This window comes from Condylura cristata, unplaced genomic scaffold (genome assembly GCF_000260355.1).
Source record: "Condylura cristata isolate star-nosed mole 26May11 unplaced genomic scaffold, ConCri1.0 scaffold00002, whole genome shotgun sequence".
In the NCBI taxonomy this organism is placed as follows: domain Eukaryota; kingdom Metazoa; phylum Chordata; class Mammalia; order Eulipotyphla; family Talpidae; genus Condylura; species Condylura cristata.
The window spans coordinates 43,431,661-43,451,172 of record NW_004567103.1 but is presented as its reverse complement, the minus strand read 5'-3'; the positions used below and the strand labels follow the sequence as shown (position 1 = coordinate 43,451,172).

General features: G+C 41.9%; 1 protein-coding gene across 3 annotated transcripts in view; it reads right to left on the bottom strand.

The window, feature by feature from the left end:
- Positions 1 to 19,512, bottom strand: part of WIPF1 (WAS/WASL interacting protein family, member 1) — a 110,007-nt gene that overhangs the window by 20,243 nt on the left and 70,252 nt on the right. For 2 of the 3 annotated variants that reach the window (XM_004674515.2, XM_012728460.1), the window contains exon 2: positions 3,429 to 3,517. In XM_004674515.2, the coding sequence (XP_004674572.1) occupies positions 3,429 to 3,479 (51 nt within the window). In that variant the 5' untranslated portion in view covers positions 3,480 to 3,517. Of the gene's footprint in view, positions 1 to 3,428; positions 3,518 to 15,657; positions 15,734 to 19,512 lie in introns of those variants that run through there. The other variant, XM_012728459.1, reaches the window with a different exon arrangement.

Below are 19,512 nucleotides of genomic sequence, written 5' to 3'. Positions count from 1 at the left end.
CAGGAGAGGTCTGCCACGCCATGTGGTCTCCTCCGGGCAGGTGGGGATCGAACACATGCGGAAGGGGCTTAAGCTTCTTTGTACTGTGCTTTAACCCGCTGCGCCACCAGGGAGGGCCTATTTTTATACAGTTTTTCCCAACACTTTTTTTTTTTTTTTTTGATTTGGGGATGCTCAAAAACTCTCCATATGTAAATGGTAATTGCATTCCCAAGCCAAAGTATTATAACCCACCAAATCAAATCAGTTAGATAGTAGAGAAAAACCTTTATTTCCAGAAGTCCTAGGAGAGATCCTTACTAAGAAGTTAGGGTTTCACTATGTCAGGGTTATTTTAGGGAGTGGCACACCACATGCCCAGCATAAGGCTGGGAAGCAGCACATGCTTGGCCAAGTGTGGCCTGTTTCTGCCACACTTGGAAACTGGCTTGTTCCGGCCTGGTCCCAGACAGAGCTGGCTTCCCCTCGGCCTAGAGGTCCTTCCCACAGCCCCAACAGTCCTAGGCTGGCCCCAGCCCTTCTTAGAGGATCTGATGTCACAGGAACACTCAACCTTTACCTAGTTATTTATTATGTGAGTTAGAGGGAGAGGAAGAGGAAAACCCTCAATTAGCAAAGTGGCATTTCTATGTATTAAGCTGGCAGGTCTTGAAATAACTAAGTTATAATTTATTCCTTGTTTATGGTAACAGTTAACATCTATATAGCTTTTATTATGAGTCAATCACTTTCTTAGCATTTTAAGTATATTAATTCATTTAGTCTTCATCAACCCTGTGAGTCATTATTTCCATTTTGGAGACAGGGAAAACGAAGCACAGGAGGTGAAATCATTTGTTCCAGTCACTCAGTTAGTAAGAAGAGGAGCTAGGATTCAACCCTGGCAATCTGACACCAGAACCTTCCAGAAGAATAAATGCGGGATCTAAAATGCCCATTCTCTAATACTTCGCTGAGGCAGATCTATTAAGAGTTTTACAGCAATCCCTCCAGAAATGCTCTCTGCATATACAGCTTGCTTTTGCTAATGGGATCTGCTCCTTACCTACATACCTTGAGAATTTTGGACAGAGATTTCTGCCTTCATTTTTTTTATTTAAAGATTTTATTTATTAATACAGAACTGGGGTACAGGCCAGAGGAGCAGGGGCAGTGAGAGGAGTCACCAGAGACAGAGTGGGGAGCAGAACAGGCAGAGTAACGAAGTACAATGAAGTACACTGCTGAGGGGAGCAGTGGGCAGGTCAGGAGAGGTCTGCCTGACCTCCAGGGCGGCAGGGATCTAACTCATGCTGAAGTGGCTTTAGCTTCTTAGTGCTGTGCTTTAACCTGCTGCACCACCAGGGAGGGCCCGATTTCTGCCTTTGTTTTTTTTTTTTAAAGATTTATTTATTTATTTATTCATACAGAACTGGGAGACAGACTAGAGATGCGGAGGGTGAGAGAATTCACCAGGGACAGAGTGGGGTGAAGAACAGGCAGATGGACAAAGTACACTGCTGAGGGGAGCAGCGGGTGGGTCAGGAGAGGTCTGCCACACCATGTGGTCACCTCCGGGGCAGGCGGGGATCGAACTCATGTGGAAGTGGCTTAAGCTTCTTAGTGCAGTGCTTTAACCCGCTGCGCCACCAGGGAGGGCCTCTGCCTTCATTTTAAGTATGAAATAAGCCTGAGGGCCAGACAGGTCAAGCTATGTCACTTTAGATAGGCCATCGGTCTGGGGTAAGCAGGTTTCACAAGCCTCCAGAGCTGCCTGAAAACTCATTTGGACGCTTGAGCTCTCCGATGCTAACTGCTCTCACATGGCAGCCGGTGCCTTGGTTGCGATGTTCCAGTAGGAAGTGCCCTAGGCCCAACCCATCCTTTTTTCATCATTATGTCCTATTTCTCTAGGATCTTGCGTTTAGTCAGATAATAATTATTAGTAGTGAGCTGATAGGATAAACCAGAGTTTCCCAAACTTTAGTCATTCTGGTATGACTTTCATGACTTTTGTCCTTTTCTGATACTACTTGTGTTATTGTTTATTTAATAGTTTTCATCAAATAAACTCACTATATCATTTATAATACCTTTTCAGTGAGTTTGTTTTTTCACATGAACTCTCACTATTAAATTCTGGGTTTGATGTGCTAGTTATAAATGTTTGATATGCTAGTTCGGAACACACATTAAAATAAACACATGAACATTAAAATAAAAAAATTAATCTATGTACTGACTGCCCGGCAGTAGTATAAAACTGGCACTTTTTGTGAAATAAAAAGAAACTAATCTTGCTATGTTAGTCAACAAAGAACTTTCCAAGTTTATCTATTTGAGGAAGTTTTATTTTTTTTAATTCCAATCCATATATGAACTGATACTTTATTACTAGAAATGTGAATTGGTTAAAAAAAAAAGACACACAAAATACAATCTTAGAAACAACAGACATAAAACACTAAAGCCAAATTGCTGTATTTCTAAGTGCTTACTCTCAAGTCTATATCCCTCTCCTTGGAGATTGCAAGAGGAGGCTGGAGGCCCATACTCTGAGTACCAGTTCATGGTGTTTTTCCGACTGGCTTCCAATCTCAGGTGGGCTATGCCAAGTTGTCCTCTAGAAGTCTGGGCAAGAGATTTCCTCTCTGGGCCTCAGATCCCCAAATGAAATAGGAAAGTCTCATTACTACAAAGCTCCTTTATAGCAAAAGTCTCACAAGCAAGAGAAGGCCTTGTACTGGGGTGTCTAAGAGATTTAATCACCCTGTGGAGGGTTTTCCAAAAGAGGGTGACTAACTTCTGAGGACAGAGCTGTCAAAGCATCAAGACGAGCTCAGTAAAGACATTTTATTGTAAAGGAGACATTTAAATGCACTAAAAGATTTAAATGAGGATTGAGTATGTGTGTGGGGGTGGCAGCGGTGGTGGGTTGATAACTGTCAAATCGGAGTAGAAGAAGAGGGAAGAAAGAAGAGGCAAAGAAGAAGAGGGATGGAAAGAGAGAAAATGAAATTAAAAAGACAAGAGTGAGCCTTGAGGACACTTTAATGGATGAATTTTCAGGCAGAGTCCTGAGTTTCTGGTTCGTTCTGCCCAAAAGTTAAGGGCTAACAATTACATCAATGTGGAGACAGCGCTGCAGGGAAGCAGTGTTCCTGGAGCTGGTGTGTGGCAAAAAGCAGGACATCCCCCCCAATGGGCACCACAGAGGAAACCCAATTCTCCTTCCTTCCTTCCTCCAGAGTTCTGTGCACAGGAGACTTCAGACCACAAAACCCCACTAGTGGGAGTTATAGAGACAGGGGCTGGCTCCTCTGGTACTTGGAAAGCTCACCATGCCAAACTTTGGTCAGAACATGAATACATTCAAAACAAATAGTGTGCCAGGTGTAACTTTACTTGGCTTGGTCCAAGCATCACTAACGGATGGGGGTGAGACTCACCAAAGCAAAGGTGGGTGGTGGTGGGGGCGCTGGAGGGGGAGGGACCGGCATCTTTGCCAGTTAAGCTTTCAACAGTCTTGCTGACAGACCTGTAGAAACAAAACAGAAAGAAACCAAATATGGTCATGTGTGAGACATTTTAGTAATACCCTGTCCTAATCTTTCCTCTCCATTGTCACACCAAAATGACAGCAATTCGCTTCAGCCAACTGTGATAAGAGGTAGAATTACCTTTATTATATTGCTATAAGGTTATTGTTTGGGAAGGACCAAGAGGGGTCTTCTGAGTCCCTGTGCTGGAAGCAAAATCCACCACCTCATGTCACAAACCCTACTGTCCACCCCAAGCAGTGTGTGTGGGGGGAGATGATACAAACCTCCCAGCCTGCCTGAGTAGGTGGAAGGTTACAGTGATACTATGAGAACTGTAATCTGGAAAGTTTGACGTTCCGGTGGTTCCTCCTCACTCATGTCCATGACAAATGCTCTCATGGTCCTGCCTCTTGCCTCCACCCCCACTCCCAGGTATGTTCTGACACTTGGGTAGGACACACTAGGAACACAAGATGAACTGTGTCTGGTCTTGCCCTCCACGTTCTTGCAGTCCTCTAGGGAAGGTGACAAGGATCCAGGAAACAGGAGGCAGGGAGGTGGGCTGGGGGGGGGGTAGCCCTATCTGCGTGCTCCTTTGGCATTTCCTTATAGGATCTGAGTAGAGGGGAAAAGCAGTCAAAGGCAGGACTCCCGGGCTGTTTCTTAGGAATGCACTTCATTTGAAAAACTTTCTGCATAGTTGACTGCTCTGGGGAGAAGGGAAGGCAGACCCTGAGGCTGGGTGGGTGACAGGAGAGGGGGAACCTGGAGGCTGTGGCAGGGTTGGGGGTACTCAGCTATATTTGCCTTAGTCCAGGCATCTTTAAAGCATAGGGGGTGGGGGGTGAGGGCGGGGCTGAAAAAACCATGAGGAGAAACGAGAGGAGGTGCCTAGGAGCTACCAGCCTCGACCTCACTTCCCATATCCCCATCTTCATAGTCCCAACCCCAAGTCTCATCAGAAACCCCATGTCCCAAGTGGGTGTCAACACCTCCCCCACATTCTCACCAGGAAGTAATCCCCTTTCTCCCACCCAGTCCTGGACACTCCCCATGGTCCCAGAGCAGCAGGACCAGCGAATGTGCAGCGCCAGCAGCTCTTAGAAATGTCAAAATCAGTCCACCTCTCCTCCCTGAATTAATTTCAGCATTTTAACATGATTCGCAGAAGCTCTGTTGTAGAGTTTGAGCCTTAAGCCAGTGGGCAGCCTGGGACACTGACCACCTGAATAACATGGTTTCATGGAACACGTGTTCTGAATTTCAAACAACAGCTACTTTTCTTTAATTCTCAGTAGTCTCTTAATATCAGAAAACATTTTCTTAGCAATGAAACTATTAAAAGAATCCAGCCATTGGGAATGCAAACTAGTACAACCACTATGGAAAACTGTTTGGCAGTTCCTTAAACTAACTGTGGAGCTTCCATATGACTCAGCAATCTCACTCCTAGGTATTTACACAAAAGAGGCAAAAACACTGATTCAAAAAGACACCTGCACCCCATGTTTATTGCTGCCTTACTTACAATTGGAAAGACATGAAAACAGCCCAAATGCCCAAAAGTGAATGACTGGATTAAAAAGATGTGGTACATATATACAATGGAATATTAATCAGCAACATGGAGGGAGCTGGAAGGGATCATGCTTAGTGAAATAAGTCAGAAAGAAAAGGAAAAATACTGGATGGTTTCACTCATAGTGGGAGTATAACGGACCAGGCGAGAAAATAATAATAATAATGAGCCACTATAGACCAGAGACATTTTATGGGGGTGGAGTGGGGAATGGGATCAAAAATGGGGGTAGGAGGAGTGCATTGGACTATGATGATGGCACACGGGTGAGTTGGTGATGGGAAGTCCAATGGGATTACAACTGAGATGGAAAAAGGAAGAAAATGATGTAAAAATAAACATATTATTCACCAAAAAATGTTTCTGGGATTTTTTTTTTTTAGTCAGAAAAAAGTAAAGAAAAGAAAAGAATCCAACCATTAAAGTGGACGTGGAAAATTTATACCTTGAAACAAACACTTTCTATTAAAGTATTGCTAGCTGGCTTGCTTTCTGTGAGCAGAAACAGGATGCAAAAGCTAAAAGGACATGGCCAGACTTGTCACAGCTGCTGGAAGACAGGAACTAGGTGAGATATCTTGGAACAGTTGTGTTCTGGCAAGCTTCTAGAAAGTGAATATTAGAAACTTGCAACAGTAGCTCTCAGTTATTGACAATCAGATGGATCCAGGGTGCTTTCCTGCATCTCTCTTTCATCATTCTTCATTTTGTGCATTTTTTCATCTCAGTTGTAATCCCCTGGGTTTCCCACCACCAATTCACCAGTGTACCATCACCACAGTCCAGTGCACTCTTCCCACCCCTGTTTTTATTCCATTCCCCTTTCCACTCCATAAAAATGTCTGGTTTATAGTTCTTTCTGGCTTATTTCACTAAGCATGATACCTTTCAGCTCCAACCATGTTGCTGCAAAAGGCATGAGTTTATCTTTTTTGATTGCTGAGTAATATTCCATTGTGTATATGTACCACATCTTTTTAATCCAGTCATCTACTTTTGGGCATTTGGGTTGATTCCATGTCTTTTCTATTGTAAACAGAGCAGCAATAAACATGGGGTGAAATCATCTCTCTTTCAACAATGATGCAAACTAGCATGATTCTGCTCATTTTACAGAGGGGGGCACAGACTCAGAGAAATTAAGAAATTCACTAAATGATTAGTTGCAATTCATTCCAGGCCAGTCTGTTCGTTCTTGCTCTTCCACCGGATTATACTGCCTTACTCTCCTGCCCCAGAGATGGAAGGTTCCTCTCAACAACTCATGTGTTTGAGGGTGACCTGGGCCTCAGCACTCCAGTTTGTTGTGTGAGTCCATGTTCACCAATGAAGCTGTCACCCTGCTCCCCTGACATCAAGAAGGAGTGGGTTCTGGTCACTCTCAAGAACCAACCTCTAATGAATTTGGTTCTAAGGTGTCAGTCTCTGTTAACAGGTATCAAGCTGTACTTCAGTCCTGTCCACCTTAGGGCCCAACCTGTGGAACAAGAACCCTTTCTGGGGAGGCCACCCTGCAAGGCCTCTTCAATTGAATTATTTTACAATTGTCTGCTGTTGCTATTATGGTTCTGTGTATGAACGGACATAAAAATAAACCCCTGGACCAAAGAAGCTCTGCCTTGCTTGCCCCACCCCCTCGCTACTGGCCATGTCAGATAAACAAGCTGGAGAGGATGTAGGGGAGAGTGAATGTGCTCCCCTAGCCCTTCTCAGGCTCGCTGAGGGCTCGCGCCGCCTTGCCGCCTCTTTCCCAGCACCCAACACTCACTCTCCTTAAGCTATTCCCACACCCCCTCAGCACTGGGAGGATTACAGAAGCTTCATTGGACGTTTTTTCCTTCCTAGCAGAATTGCTGCTGGGTGTGGTTGGGGCATGTCCAGGCTGGTACCCTCAGCCTCCAATACCACTACCTTATCTTGGGTCAAAGGCCAATCTCATGGCCCCATGTCAGGCCTCTATCTTATCTGTCTTCTTCCTGGGGCTGGAAGCCACTAGGCTTCCCCGGTATGTGGTACAAAGTAGGGTTCTCACTAAACACATGTAGTGTGAAAGAACCAGCTATCCTACAGTCAAGCTATGTGCAGGCTATTGGAATGGCCCCCAGCATCACCCCTCACTTGCCACAACCTCAGTTTATGCAGGAGGCTTGCTAGGGTTAAGTAACAGGACTTGCCTTCCTGGCAGTCCCCGACTTCCTCAGTGAAATAAAACCCAAGACCTTGGGACAGTGTGGATTGACCTCCCCTCACACAGTCAACAGCCCACATTTGAGTCTGATCTGGGTCCCCTGAAGGGCCTCTGCACCCTAGCGGGCCAGGCATTCCTGACTCCTTACACCTGCAGTGCCTGGGATAGAAGCCATGTGCTTGTGAAAGGGGTGGGGAAGAAGTACACATTTCCTGTAAGCCTCACTAACATCTAGCATGTCCATCAATTATGAATGTGAGTCACAAAGCAGAGGACTTGAAACTTATTAATAGCTTTTCACATATTTTAAAAATCCTATTTCAACTGCTGCACATCTCTTTTGAAATGATACTACTGTTTAGATCTGTCATTAGATCTTGTCCTACCTGTTTCAATATAACTTATAGGTTATTGGTAACCTATGTATTTTTTTCACACATTTACCAGACACCAAGTGACTGATGGAATGAAAAAAGTGAGAATCCCTGTGAGGACACGAGACTCAGGGCAGGCAAATCTGACCCTGAATCTTCACTTTGCCACCTAATCACTTGGGCTTAGCATCTAGCTTCTCTGAGCCTCCTTCCCATCTCTGTGGAGCATGGCTGGGAGGATAAGATGGCATGGTGCATGGTGGGGAGAGTTAGCAGAGGATGCCAGGATCTGTCTTCCAGAGGGTGCTCATGCTGCTCCATCCACTGGAGGAGGCGGGACCTTGTGGGCACTGAGTAGAAGGGCCCCAGTTTTGCTGGGGTCCTGATGGCTAGAGCTGCACAGAGTGTGAGCCAGGGAGCCTGAAGAGTTGACCTTGCTGCTGCATTTGGTTCTTCTCTCAGGAGAGAGCAGAAAAGGCAGTTCTGCCCGGGTCCCTGGAGGGACCCGAGCACAAGGGAGAAGATGGGGCAGGGCTTCCCAGAGCTTGGGATGTCATCCCGAGCATGAGAGTCAGCGGGGTGCTGTATGAGAACACTGTGTTGTTCTCTCCCTGGTGAGACTCCCTAAAGTTGCAGGGTTACTGACCTCCCCATTGGTGTGCCTTGGCCTCTCCCACGACAACCTCTATCCCAGGCACTGAAGTTTTAACAGTATGCACACTTGGAAATTTATTTCTTGTAAAGAATATTTTCAGTGTTGAAATATATTTCACCACAGGGAGAAAAGCTAGACTTTTTCAAATGTTCACCTCGTATGATGACTTTTAAGTGCACAAAGGAAACCAAGAGGAAGGAAAAGGTTTTTGTTGAATTGCGTCCCTTTCAAATTCAGAGGTCGAAACCATAACCCTCAGTACCTCAGAATGTGACTATTTGGAGGCAGGTCATTTTAAGAGCTGATTAATTTAAAACAAGACTGTTAGGATGCAGTCCTCATCCAGCATGACCAGTGTCCTTCCTACAGGAGGAAGAGATGCCAGGGATTTAAGCACACAGAGAAAAGGCCAGCTTCATGCAAGGAGAGGCCTTGGGAGAAAGCAATGCTGCTTACTGTGAGGTAATAAAATTCTGCTGTGTGAGCCACACAATCTATGTTATTTTTGTTATAGCAGCCCTACCAAACTCACAAACACAGTTTTAACAATACCTTCTATTATCCATTATAAAAGTGGTAAAAGAATTACTTACTTCCTGAGTCTGTGGCCACACTACCTGGATGCACCCAGTACCTGATTTCTCATCCTAGATATCTGCAGATTACCATGCATTAAAGAAATTTAAACATCAGCCTGAACCCTGGAGTAGGTGAAAGTTAATAACTGAATAAATCATCCAAAAATCATTAAATTCTAGGTAAGAAGCTATTGAGAAGAAAGGAAGGATCAATCAATAAACCTTTTATAAGTGGATTTGACTGAGTGGTTTGAGAGGACAGAGCAGAATATCTTCCCTAAGTGATATTAAAAATTCTCATTAGGCGTGGCAGACTTCTCCTGATGCACACACTGTTCCCCTCAGCAGTGTATTTCAGTACATCTGCCTGTTCTGTATCCCACTCCCTCTGGTGAATCCTCTCCCTCCTCCCCCCACATCTATGGCCTGTACCCTAGTTCTGTAAACATAAACAAATCTTAAAAAAAAAAAAAGTGTCTAATTACGTGGAATCAACCCAAATGCCCAAAAGTAGATGACTGGATTAAAAAGATGTGGTACACACACACACACACACACACACACACACACACACACATACACACAATGGAATATTACTCAGCAATCAAAAAGATAAATTTATGCATGCATGCCTTTTGCAGCAACATGGATGGAGCTGGAAGAGGTCATGCTTAGTGAAATAAGCCAGGAAGAAAAAGAAAAATACCAGATGGTTTCACTCATAGCAGGAGCATAAAGGTCTGGGGGTGGGGGGGATATAATAATGAATAACTATATACCAGAGACATTTTATGGGGATGGAGAGGGGAATGGGATAAAAAATGGGGGGGGGGAGTGCACCAGACTATGGTGATGGCACACAGGTGAACTGATGATGGGGAGCCCACAGGGAATGCAGCTGAGATGGAAAAATGCACAAAATGATGTAAAAACAAACTATTATATAAAATTTTAAAAGGTGTCTAATTAGCTCAACTTTGTTGCTTATACACACACACACAAATGCACAGACACACAATATACATCAAAATTTAGAAATTCTAGAATTTCCTAGTCCTGTGAAAACCATGGTCAGCTTCACAGAATTTACTTAGGCTGACTGCATGGTTGAACATTTGATAACGTTATTTGACCCTACACCAAGCAGGGCTTCTGTGGCCTGGAATCATCTACTACTTGGGTAGTACTGGAGGAGCACTTTATGAGAAAGAGTGTGTGAATGGCTCACTTCCTCTCTTCCAAAGACATATTTTTCCAACTAGAGTCTTAACCAGTGCCCACAGTTCAGTCCAGACTCACCCTAAGAAAGTCATGATTTCTTGTTCAAAGCGCTCATCGAAGAAAACAGAATTATTTCTGAATGTAAATAAATAACCCTTCTCATTGAGATCAAGAGAATTGGATCATTATTATAGAAATAGCTTCTCATATCCATCCTAAAAAATTCATTCTCTATCATGATGTCAGCGGCCTGCACTACAGAATGACAGAGGGGAGGAATTTCCAATGTTGCCCAAAGCAAACATTTTGCTAATCTTCAAAAGGCTGTTTTTTTTTTTTAAATAATATAATAGTTTATTTTTACACCATTTTGTGCCTTTTCCCATCTCAGTTGTAATCCCTCGGGGCTTCTCATCACCAAATCACCCGTGTGCCATCATCATAATCCCATGCACTTCCCACCATTTTTGATCCCATTCCTCATTCTACCCCTGTAAAATGTCTTTGGTATATAGTTGTTCATTATTATTACTTTTTCCCCCTGGTCCTTTATGCTCCTGCTGTGAGTGAAACCATCCAGCATAGGGTAAACTGGACAAACACTCCTAGAGAAGGTAAGAATCAGGTGTACCTAGATTAGGACATTTAAAAAATATAAGGCAAATTGCTATATAAATTTTGCCAAATTTTAAATACTATAAACACATAACATGAATGGGGGAAATGTAAAGATTTTTACCCCAAAAGATTAAATGAACAGAAAGGCTTTTTATCATTCTCTATATAGGGACAGGGGATTGGAATAACAGAAGTGATACTGGGTTGTTGGAAAAGCCATGACACACTTTTGCAAAGAAATCATAGAAAAATACACCATGACTTTTCTGAGAAACCAATAAAATCGATATAGAATAGAAATTAAAAAATCATAATGCTCTTGCCCTCATTAGTTTCTATGCTCTTATTTTTATTTATATTCATTTATTTTACTTTACATATAATGTTCTAAAGATTTATTTATTTATGCATACAGAACTGGGGTACAGGCCAGAGGTGCAGGGAGTGAGAGGATTCACCAGAGACAGAGTGGGGAGCAGAAAAGATGGATCTATGAAATACACCGCTGAGGGGAGTAGTGGGCAGGTCAGGAGAGGTCTGCTGTACCATGTGGGTCACCTGGGGGGGGGGATCTAACTTGCACTGAAGCGACTGTGGTGAGCTTGCAGTGCTGAGTCCTAACCCACTGAACCACCAGGGAGGGCCTACATATAATAACTTCATAGTACATGTTTATTGTGTGCTTGGCTTCTTGAGATTAGTTTACTTCCAAAAATAATATATATTCATTTTGAAAACAAAAGACAACACAAAAATACTTGAAAATAAAACTTATTTCAACTACTGAAGGAAGTATCTGATATAATTAAATTCTGGTTGAAGAAGCATTAATACCCAGAGATAATATTTGTTAACATGTTAATGTATATCCTTCCAGCTTATAAATAAACACATGTACCCTACCCTCTCCCCACCCTCTCACCCCCCATGCCTCCAACATACAACTATTTAGCCAATAAACAGTAACAGAAGGAAATTTATAATACATACGAAAAGGCTTTTAAATTCACACTGAGTTATTACAACCACAAAGAAATGATTGCAAAGGCATTCGTTATAAAGGCAATGACTTTCACCAATTTACACTGTAAAAATAAAAGCACTTAACCAACTCAAATTGCTGCTAAAATCCTGAATTTTAAAAAGTTCATAGTTTTGGGATTCCTACTCCTAATTATTCTTGATTCTTTAGAGACTCCCTCATAATGCAAACTTAGCTGGGAGTGTTTAAGATCTGAAAACCATTAGAACTAATTAAGATGAAGTTGGCTTTGTTCTTCAACTTCCTGTAAAAATGCTCAACAGGAAAATTGATGCGCACAGTAAACCACAGCCATCCTGTTTCTTTTTTTTTTCTTTTTTTTTAGATTTTATTTATTTGTACATACAGAACTGGGGTACAGGCCAGAGGCTCAGGGGTGGCGAGAGGCTTCACCAGAGACAGAGTGGGGAGCAGAACAGGCAGATCAACAAAGTACACTGCTGAGGGGAGCAGTGGGCGGGCCAGGAGAGGTCTGCCACGCCATGTGGTCTCCTCGGGGCAGGCAGGGATCGAACTCATGCGGAAGTGGCTTTAGCTTCTCAGTGCTGTGCTTTAAGCCCCTGCGCCACCAGGGAGGGCCCCATCCTGTTTCTTTAGCACAATCTTTTCACAGCTGCAGTTGCCTGTAGCTTCTATTTTATGAAACCAGTCACAGTACAGCCGCTCTCTGCCCCACCCCCTCTCCTGCATGTCCGTGTGACCATTTTAGAAACTTTCAATACCTTTGTAGCAGGTTTGTTTCTATTATTGCTACTATACCTCTCTTCAGGCCCAAGCTTAGAGGGTTCCTGAAAAATCAACACAAGAGGAAAAACAGAAAAGGTTACTCTAGCCAAAGGAAGGAAAAGTTAGAGAAGAGAAACAGGCTTCCTTGGGAGCTACAGCCAGACAGGCAGTGGCCATACCTTGTTAGTGACCACCTTATTCTCCATCTAGGCAGAAGTGGAACACAGTTGTCGTTCATAGTACCCCTTATTTCTCAAAATGCACTTGCTCTTTCGATAGTGGGTCATCCCTGAAGTCACAGCTTAAATGAATTCTGCTTAAGTGAATTCTGCTTATCCTGGCTCTCAAGGATCAGGATAATTGTGTCCACTACATGTCCTGGCTATTTCAGAAAAGTTTCTTTTAGACAAAAAGTTGATTTACTTTGGGGGCTGGTAATGGCAATTTTCAGAGAAGACATTTTGAAGCATGTACAACGTCATTACAACTAGGTAAGAGCTTGGACACAATTTTACTGTAAGGGAAAATTTTTACTAGGAAAATAAAGGTTGCTATGGAAGAAATTATTTTAATCAGCTATTATATTTAATTGAAGAATTAGTGCAAATTCATATACACCCAAACCATCTTGAAAGTGAGAAAATGAAAGTAAATTGAGTCGCCCATCTACCTAGTTGTAGGAAAGAGAAAAGAAATCCTCTATAATTTTATCCACCTAACTAAAAAGTATTTCCCACAATTTTCCATCTTTCTAAGTACTATCTACAAGGGGATCAAACCTCAAAGCTAAGGTTTTCCTAAATCATCAGCGCCTTATTTAGTTTTACTAGAAGATGGCGAGCAGCCTGTGTTTGCCAGTACGCATGCGCGCGCGCACACGCAGGCACTCACGCAGAGACCGCGTATGGGTCGATACACCATACAGCCTGAAAGGGCTGCCTTATAAAAGGAGTATTACTCCATGTACTTCTGTAAAAGACAGAAGACTAGGAAGGGAAATGTCTTTTTTGAGATTATTTACTTTAAAGATATTTACTGTTTCTGTGACAGTTAAAACAAGGCATTTGTATAATCCCAGATTCCCAGGACTAGAAAGACATCATGTTGCTGCCAGACTGCACCCATGATAAATGCCCTTCACAGGTAGTTGTCAGGTGTTCATGTGTTAAGTGAGCAAATTACTTAGCTTTTCAAAGTCCAGTTCCCACTGACATGGGAATAATGGTAGATATTCATAGGGGTATTCAAGAATTTAAACAAGACATGTGTTTAATAATTTGCAGAAGAGCCTAATATGTCAGAAGCGCTCAATAAATGCTATTGTCTTTCCCCTTTTTTAACCATGAGAAAGAGAAACCACAAGCATTAACCCAATGTGCACACCCACACAAATCCCTGTATTACAAATGAGTGGTAAAGGTGTGAATCAATGGGAATTGTGTGTATAAAATACATTTAAATTTCTCATAAAAGCATGCTAACTAAGGCATTTCTTATCCTAGCATTTTTTTTTTCACTTTTAATTTTCAGGACTGAGTGTGATGAAAAATAGGTATCTATGATGGTCCAGTGGAAATGCTCTTTCCAAGTAAATGTGTGACAATTTGGGAAAACAAGAATAAGGCAGACCTTACAGCAGGGGTATAACAGAAAACTGCCACAGTAAATGATGTATTCATGAAGTATTAAGCAATCTTTAAAAGGGCATAAATAAAACTTGAAAGGTCCAGGAATTAGGTAGATCACTTCCTCTTATGTTTTAGTAGAAGTTGGGGAACTTCCAGCCTATTGCCAGATCTAGAATTTGATTCAGTCAACCATCAAGGTGAAACTGCTGCTGGACCCCAGGGAAAAATTTTCACCATGGTGAGTTATCTGACTATTGCAGCTCATCCAGACTGCTTATAATCTTTAGGAATTTAGATATTAGAGTAACTGAAGAGCTGTGAATAACCATGACTGAACTTTTCAAAGAGCATTAGAAAACCAAACCTGTGATTTTAGATAAGTCATTTAACCTGTTTAGACTATAAAAGAGTTTTGATTAGATGATGTTCTAGTTCAGAAGCAACATAACTTTAGTTAATGAATACTATTTAAGACCCACAGGTAACTGAATACCAAGGGTATGGTTCCACACGAATTGACCTCAAAATGTTTCTCAAGCTTCTCACCTTTCTCCCTCTCTCTATCCTGCCTTACTCTTTCTCCTGTCTTTCCACCGTTTCTTACTAAGTTGTCTACTTTTCTTAAACAGAATTTTCTTTATTTTACCACTTCCTCATTTTCTACTGTATGCACTAGTTATGCCACTGAAGTTTTTAAAAGATATTGTACTCACTGCCTATTTTTGTATGTGCCCTCCTAATTTTTTTTAAAGCTTTATTTTATGTTTTCCCACAGGGAAAAGGAAATTATAATTTTTTTTCCATAGAGATCCAGGGGAAATATTTTTTGTTCAAAAAATTTTTTTAAAATAAAAAATATTTCCTTAATCCTGCTCTCTAAGTCTCTGAGTACATGGCTTGCACTTTTAAAATTATATTACTTTATGCCCAACTAATCATTTTAAATACAGTTATAGTGAATGCTAGAGAATTTAATTAGAAATAGTAGTTGTGTACTACACAGCTGAGATGTTGACTAGTATAACTGTAAAAGACAAACTATCTTCTTCAAAAAACTGCTTAGAAATGGTTTTGTTTAGGATTGGAAATTAATCACTTGTCTGTAGCAAGTGAATGGCAACAGAGTAGTTCCACCGTACTTTGAAGCTTCTGCTAGCTCTCTTCGCGTCAAAAGCATTCCTTGCTTGCCATAGTTGAAATTCAAAGGCAGTATTGTGGACAACTGCACCACACACTAAAAAGACACACTTCTGACATAAAACCGTATTTTAAACGGGAACAAAATATCCTATAGATGCAAACTTGTCCAAGAGTCAGGAAAATTCTACTGAAATCGTACACAAGTCACCATCTCCCACAATCGCCAGTGATGAAAGTAGCACTCTGTGCAATTAGAACAAACCGTACGTTCCTCGACTGAAAAATTAAATAAGTTATCTCGACTATTACGGCCCATTAAAAAGTCACTTTGTTCTTCTTTCTAGCGGATTAAGGAAGTACATTTAGTTTAAATATAATTTTCCTTACCGTTAAAGGATACTGTAGGAAGGCATGGTCAGAGACACAGGAGTTGGACAGCAAGTGAGATAGGAGCCCAGGGAGAAAACCGTCCCTGAAAAAGGCATCATCTTCTAAAGAAAATGTGGGGTTGTTTTTGGACGGCCATTTTGGATAAGCTCTGTCTCTTTTTAAAATGTGACATACTGAGTCAGAGGCAGACTGTCCTTTTGTGGTTATTCACTTCCTGTCTGATTAATTTGTTGTTTGTTCCTTCCTCCTTTGCTGCAGACAAAGAAGCTAGTCTGGCTTTACTTAAGAAGCGAGCATGGGGGGGGGGGGGAAATCTATAAATTAATGAAATGAATTTATTTCTCCCACCCACAAGATGTAATTTATCTTCTGTTACAGTGACAAGAGGAGATCAACACCTCCATTCAGCTAACAGTACAAATTTATTCTAGAAACCTCCACAAAAGATTTGTTCATGGATCCTGGGATTCCTTCAGGAACATTCCATTAATATTTGAAAGTATCACTCTTAATACTGAACATACTGTTTACTATTAAGGAAATGAGAGACTCAAGAATTAAAAGGTCCTAACTACACTAATAAATAAGGAAAGTGATTCTTCATCTACAAAACATTCAATTATGAAGGGAGAAAGTTACCAGTGTAGGTGAAAAGAGCTGACCAGGTATATGAGGGTATATAAATTTTGAAAAGTGGTTTTGGTACCCAAATGAGGAGAAATGATACACAGTTCCAGTCAGTTGAAGACCTAGAACTTGCTATACAAAATGTTTTATTTCTGTTCTCCACATATGAGGTTAACAATAACTCTCTCTGAGGATATATTACAAAAGCACAGAAAAAAATGAATGCAGAAGGAAAGTCAGACTTCTTATTAGAGGACTTTAAGACATGGATGGGCAACTAAGTATGAGCAACGTATATAGAAATATTAAACCAAAACGTGTTTGTATATAAAGAATCTGAAAAATCTATCTTTTGATACATTCAACGGTTTGGACATATTTAAAACACGTAGCAGCAACTCTGAGTAAACAGTATAGTTGAAGGGACGAAAACAGAGGCATATTGCAGAGGAGAACGCTATGAAGAGACCACAAGTTGTCTAATAGTAGCTGTAATATGACAGGCCTGTGTAGATTGATGGTTCTCAACTTAGGAGACTGTTGGAAAAGTATGGAGCATTTTCAGTTGAGAATGGAGCACAATGGTGAGAATGTGGGGCAGGAGCCTGGAATGTTCTTAGGGACAGTTTTACCCAAGTACCGGAAAAGCTCCTATTGAGGGCGCTGCAGAGCTGACATCCAAGGGCTTTCAAACTCCAAATTCTTTGAGCTGTTAGCTTAGCTCAATCAACAGAACTGCATGACGCCAATGGAATTGTGACGAGTTCCCTACTTGCCTGGAGCCACTTGAGGGAATGAATTGCATTTTCTTTTGCTAACACAGGAGCCTAGAGCCATACAGTACTTGTGGGTGTGGGGCTAGATAACAGTGGAGGCTGGTTAAGATTAACTACTTTCTCCTCCACTAACTCACAGGATAACTGAAAACTTGATCAACCACCAAGTAAATGCCTGAGTGAATCTTTGGGGAAGTCTAACTATAGTTGTGTCTAAACGGAGAACAAGGGCAATATGACAACTTCCTTTATGAATTATGTTGAAGCTCTCTAAATAAGGTATGTCCTCCCCTCGCCCCACTCCTCACATAATAATTCATCTCTATTCCCATCCATTAGGAAAGCTCAGTGAGATGGCTGTGGCACCCAAGACATGCAAGGGAATATTCATCTAGAGTTGGGGCTATTTCATTGTAATAAAAGTGTATAAATGCAAGTTTATGCACCATAGGCCATAAATCAGGTGTCCCTTCTGAGAACATCTCCCTCAGCCCTTATAATGATATTTCATTTCACTTAAAAAGTGCAAAATTTTTGCTTAGCTCCACAGGACCACAAACTCTGGTCTCTCCCTAACTCTCTGACTTAATCTCAAATAACAATCCCTGTGCTAATTTATCTTCCAACCCTTTCTGTTCTGTTAAATGGGAATTATGTGATTTTACAAAGCAGAAATTACTCTCTCCCAGGTAATTATCAGTACCATTGTATAGAGGGTTGATCATTTTAAAATAAACTCAGAAACATGGAAATTTAGAAGCAAGTTTTGTCTTATATACTATGGCCTGTTAATATAAATTGGTATGCTCTTACTTGGGGAAAACTTTGTGATATACTTCATTACATCTTGGAGCTCAGCACCCATTGCTCTAATTATCATGGTGTAATTATTTATTTTTTGTCTGGAGAATCACTCCTTCCTGCTCTTGGGCTTGGTGAGTCGAGGGGCTTCATTCCCACTCCAGATACAGTTAGAGCACATGATTCAGGCTGTTAATCAGAGCCTTCCACTCATTTTACCTCAGAGACTCTTGGTGATGGCCTGTGAGTTTATCAGCGCTCAAGGAATGTATACCATGAGGACTCTTCCTTAGGCACTCTTCCTGGAGGTAGATCTGTGAGGATAAACGAGCTGGAATAGCTACACTCATCCTTTCACCCCAGGGGGTTTGAAACTGAGGCCAGCAAAGTGTGGACCTAGAGTTGAAGAAACCAACTATTTACCTTTTTGGTTGACCTTGAATCCATCTGTGCTTAAAGTTGGTGCTATTTGTGGACTTTTCGTTTTTTAAAGGTTTTATTTATTCATACAGAAATGGGGTGCAAGCCAGAGGTGCAGGGGTGGTGAGAGGATTCATCAGAGACAGAGTGGGGAGCAGAACTGACAAAGTACACTGCTGAGGGGAGCAGCAGGAGGGACAGGAGAGGTCTGCCTCACCACATGGATCACCTCCCGGCGGGGAGCACTGAGCAGCCATGTTTTGGCTTCGCAGTGCAGTGCTCCAACCTGATGCACCACCAGGGAGAGCCCGGGGCTTTTCATTTTCACTAGCAAAAATAGTTTATTTTATTTGCACTCACCTTTGGTAAGGTTTTCTATCACTGGCAATACAAACTCTTAAGTGATGTAGAAATTGGTACTAGAAATGAGCACTGAATGTGTCTACCCTAAAATATGCAATTGGCTGATTTCAGGTTGAGCAAACGTGAGCGCAGACTTCAGGTGAGGAAAGGACGTTGGCTGTCACCTGGTGACTCCACCGCTGATTATGCTGCCATCTACTGAGCCCTCGGTCTCTGACCAGGAGCCTCCTGATGGTGCCTTAAAGAATATGGAGGAGAAGTTTTGTATGTTGTGTTGGAGACATTTTGTGACTTTCACTAACATCCACAAGGGAGAGATGAACTTTGGCTGAAACTGACTAAAACACAACGGGGAAAAACAGAGTTTTATTATAGAAACCAATTAAACTGTGATGATTGAGAGTCAAATAATCTGGAGGTGTAGGGGGTCAGAAAACCCAAATTCTCTCTGCTATTGTAATATTAGAGAGAGGAGGGTCAGAAGGTAAGAATGCTATCAGGAAATAAGTTTGGAACATAGAAGTCCAGTTCCCATCTGTCCCTCCAAAGGTATTGTTAAGCTCTCTCTGAGAAAGGTCAGTAATTTATGTTGTGATATGCTGGGATCGTCTCAGGGGAAAGGAATAAGTTATCACTGGGTCCACCACCTCATGCTACTATTTCAAATTATCCAGAGTCAGGGGCCAAGAGAGAAGCCACACACTGTGGGTGAGGAGAGTTCACCTACCGGGAGACAAGTATCAAGGCCTGCTGCACAGACCAGGACCCAACATAGTCAGGGTTCCATGGAGTTCAGGGACTGGAGAAGCTACCAAGTTTGTTGTTTCTTTAAAGACTTATTTATTTATGCTTACAGAACTGGGGT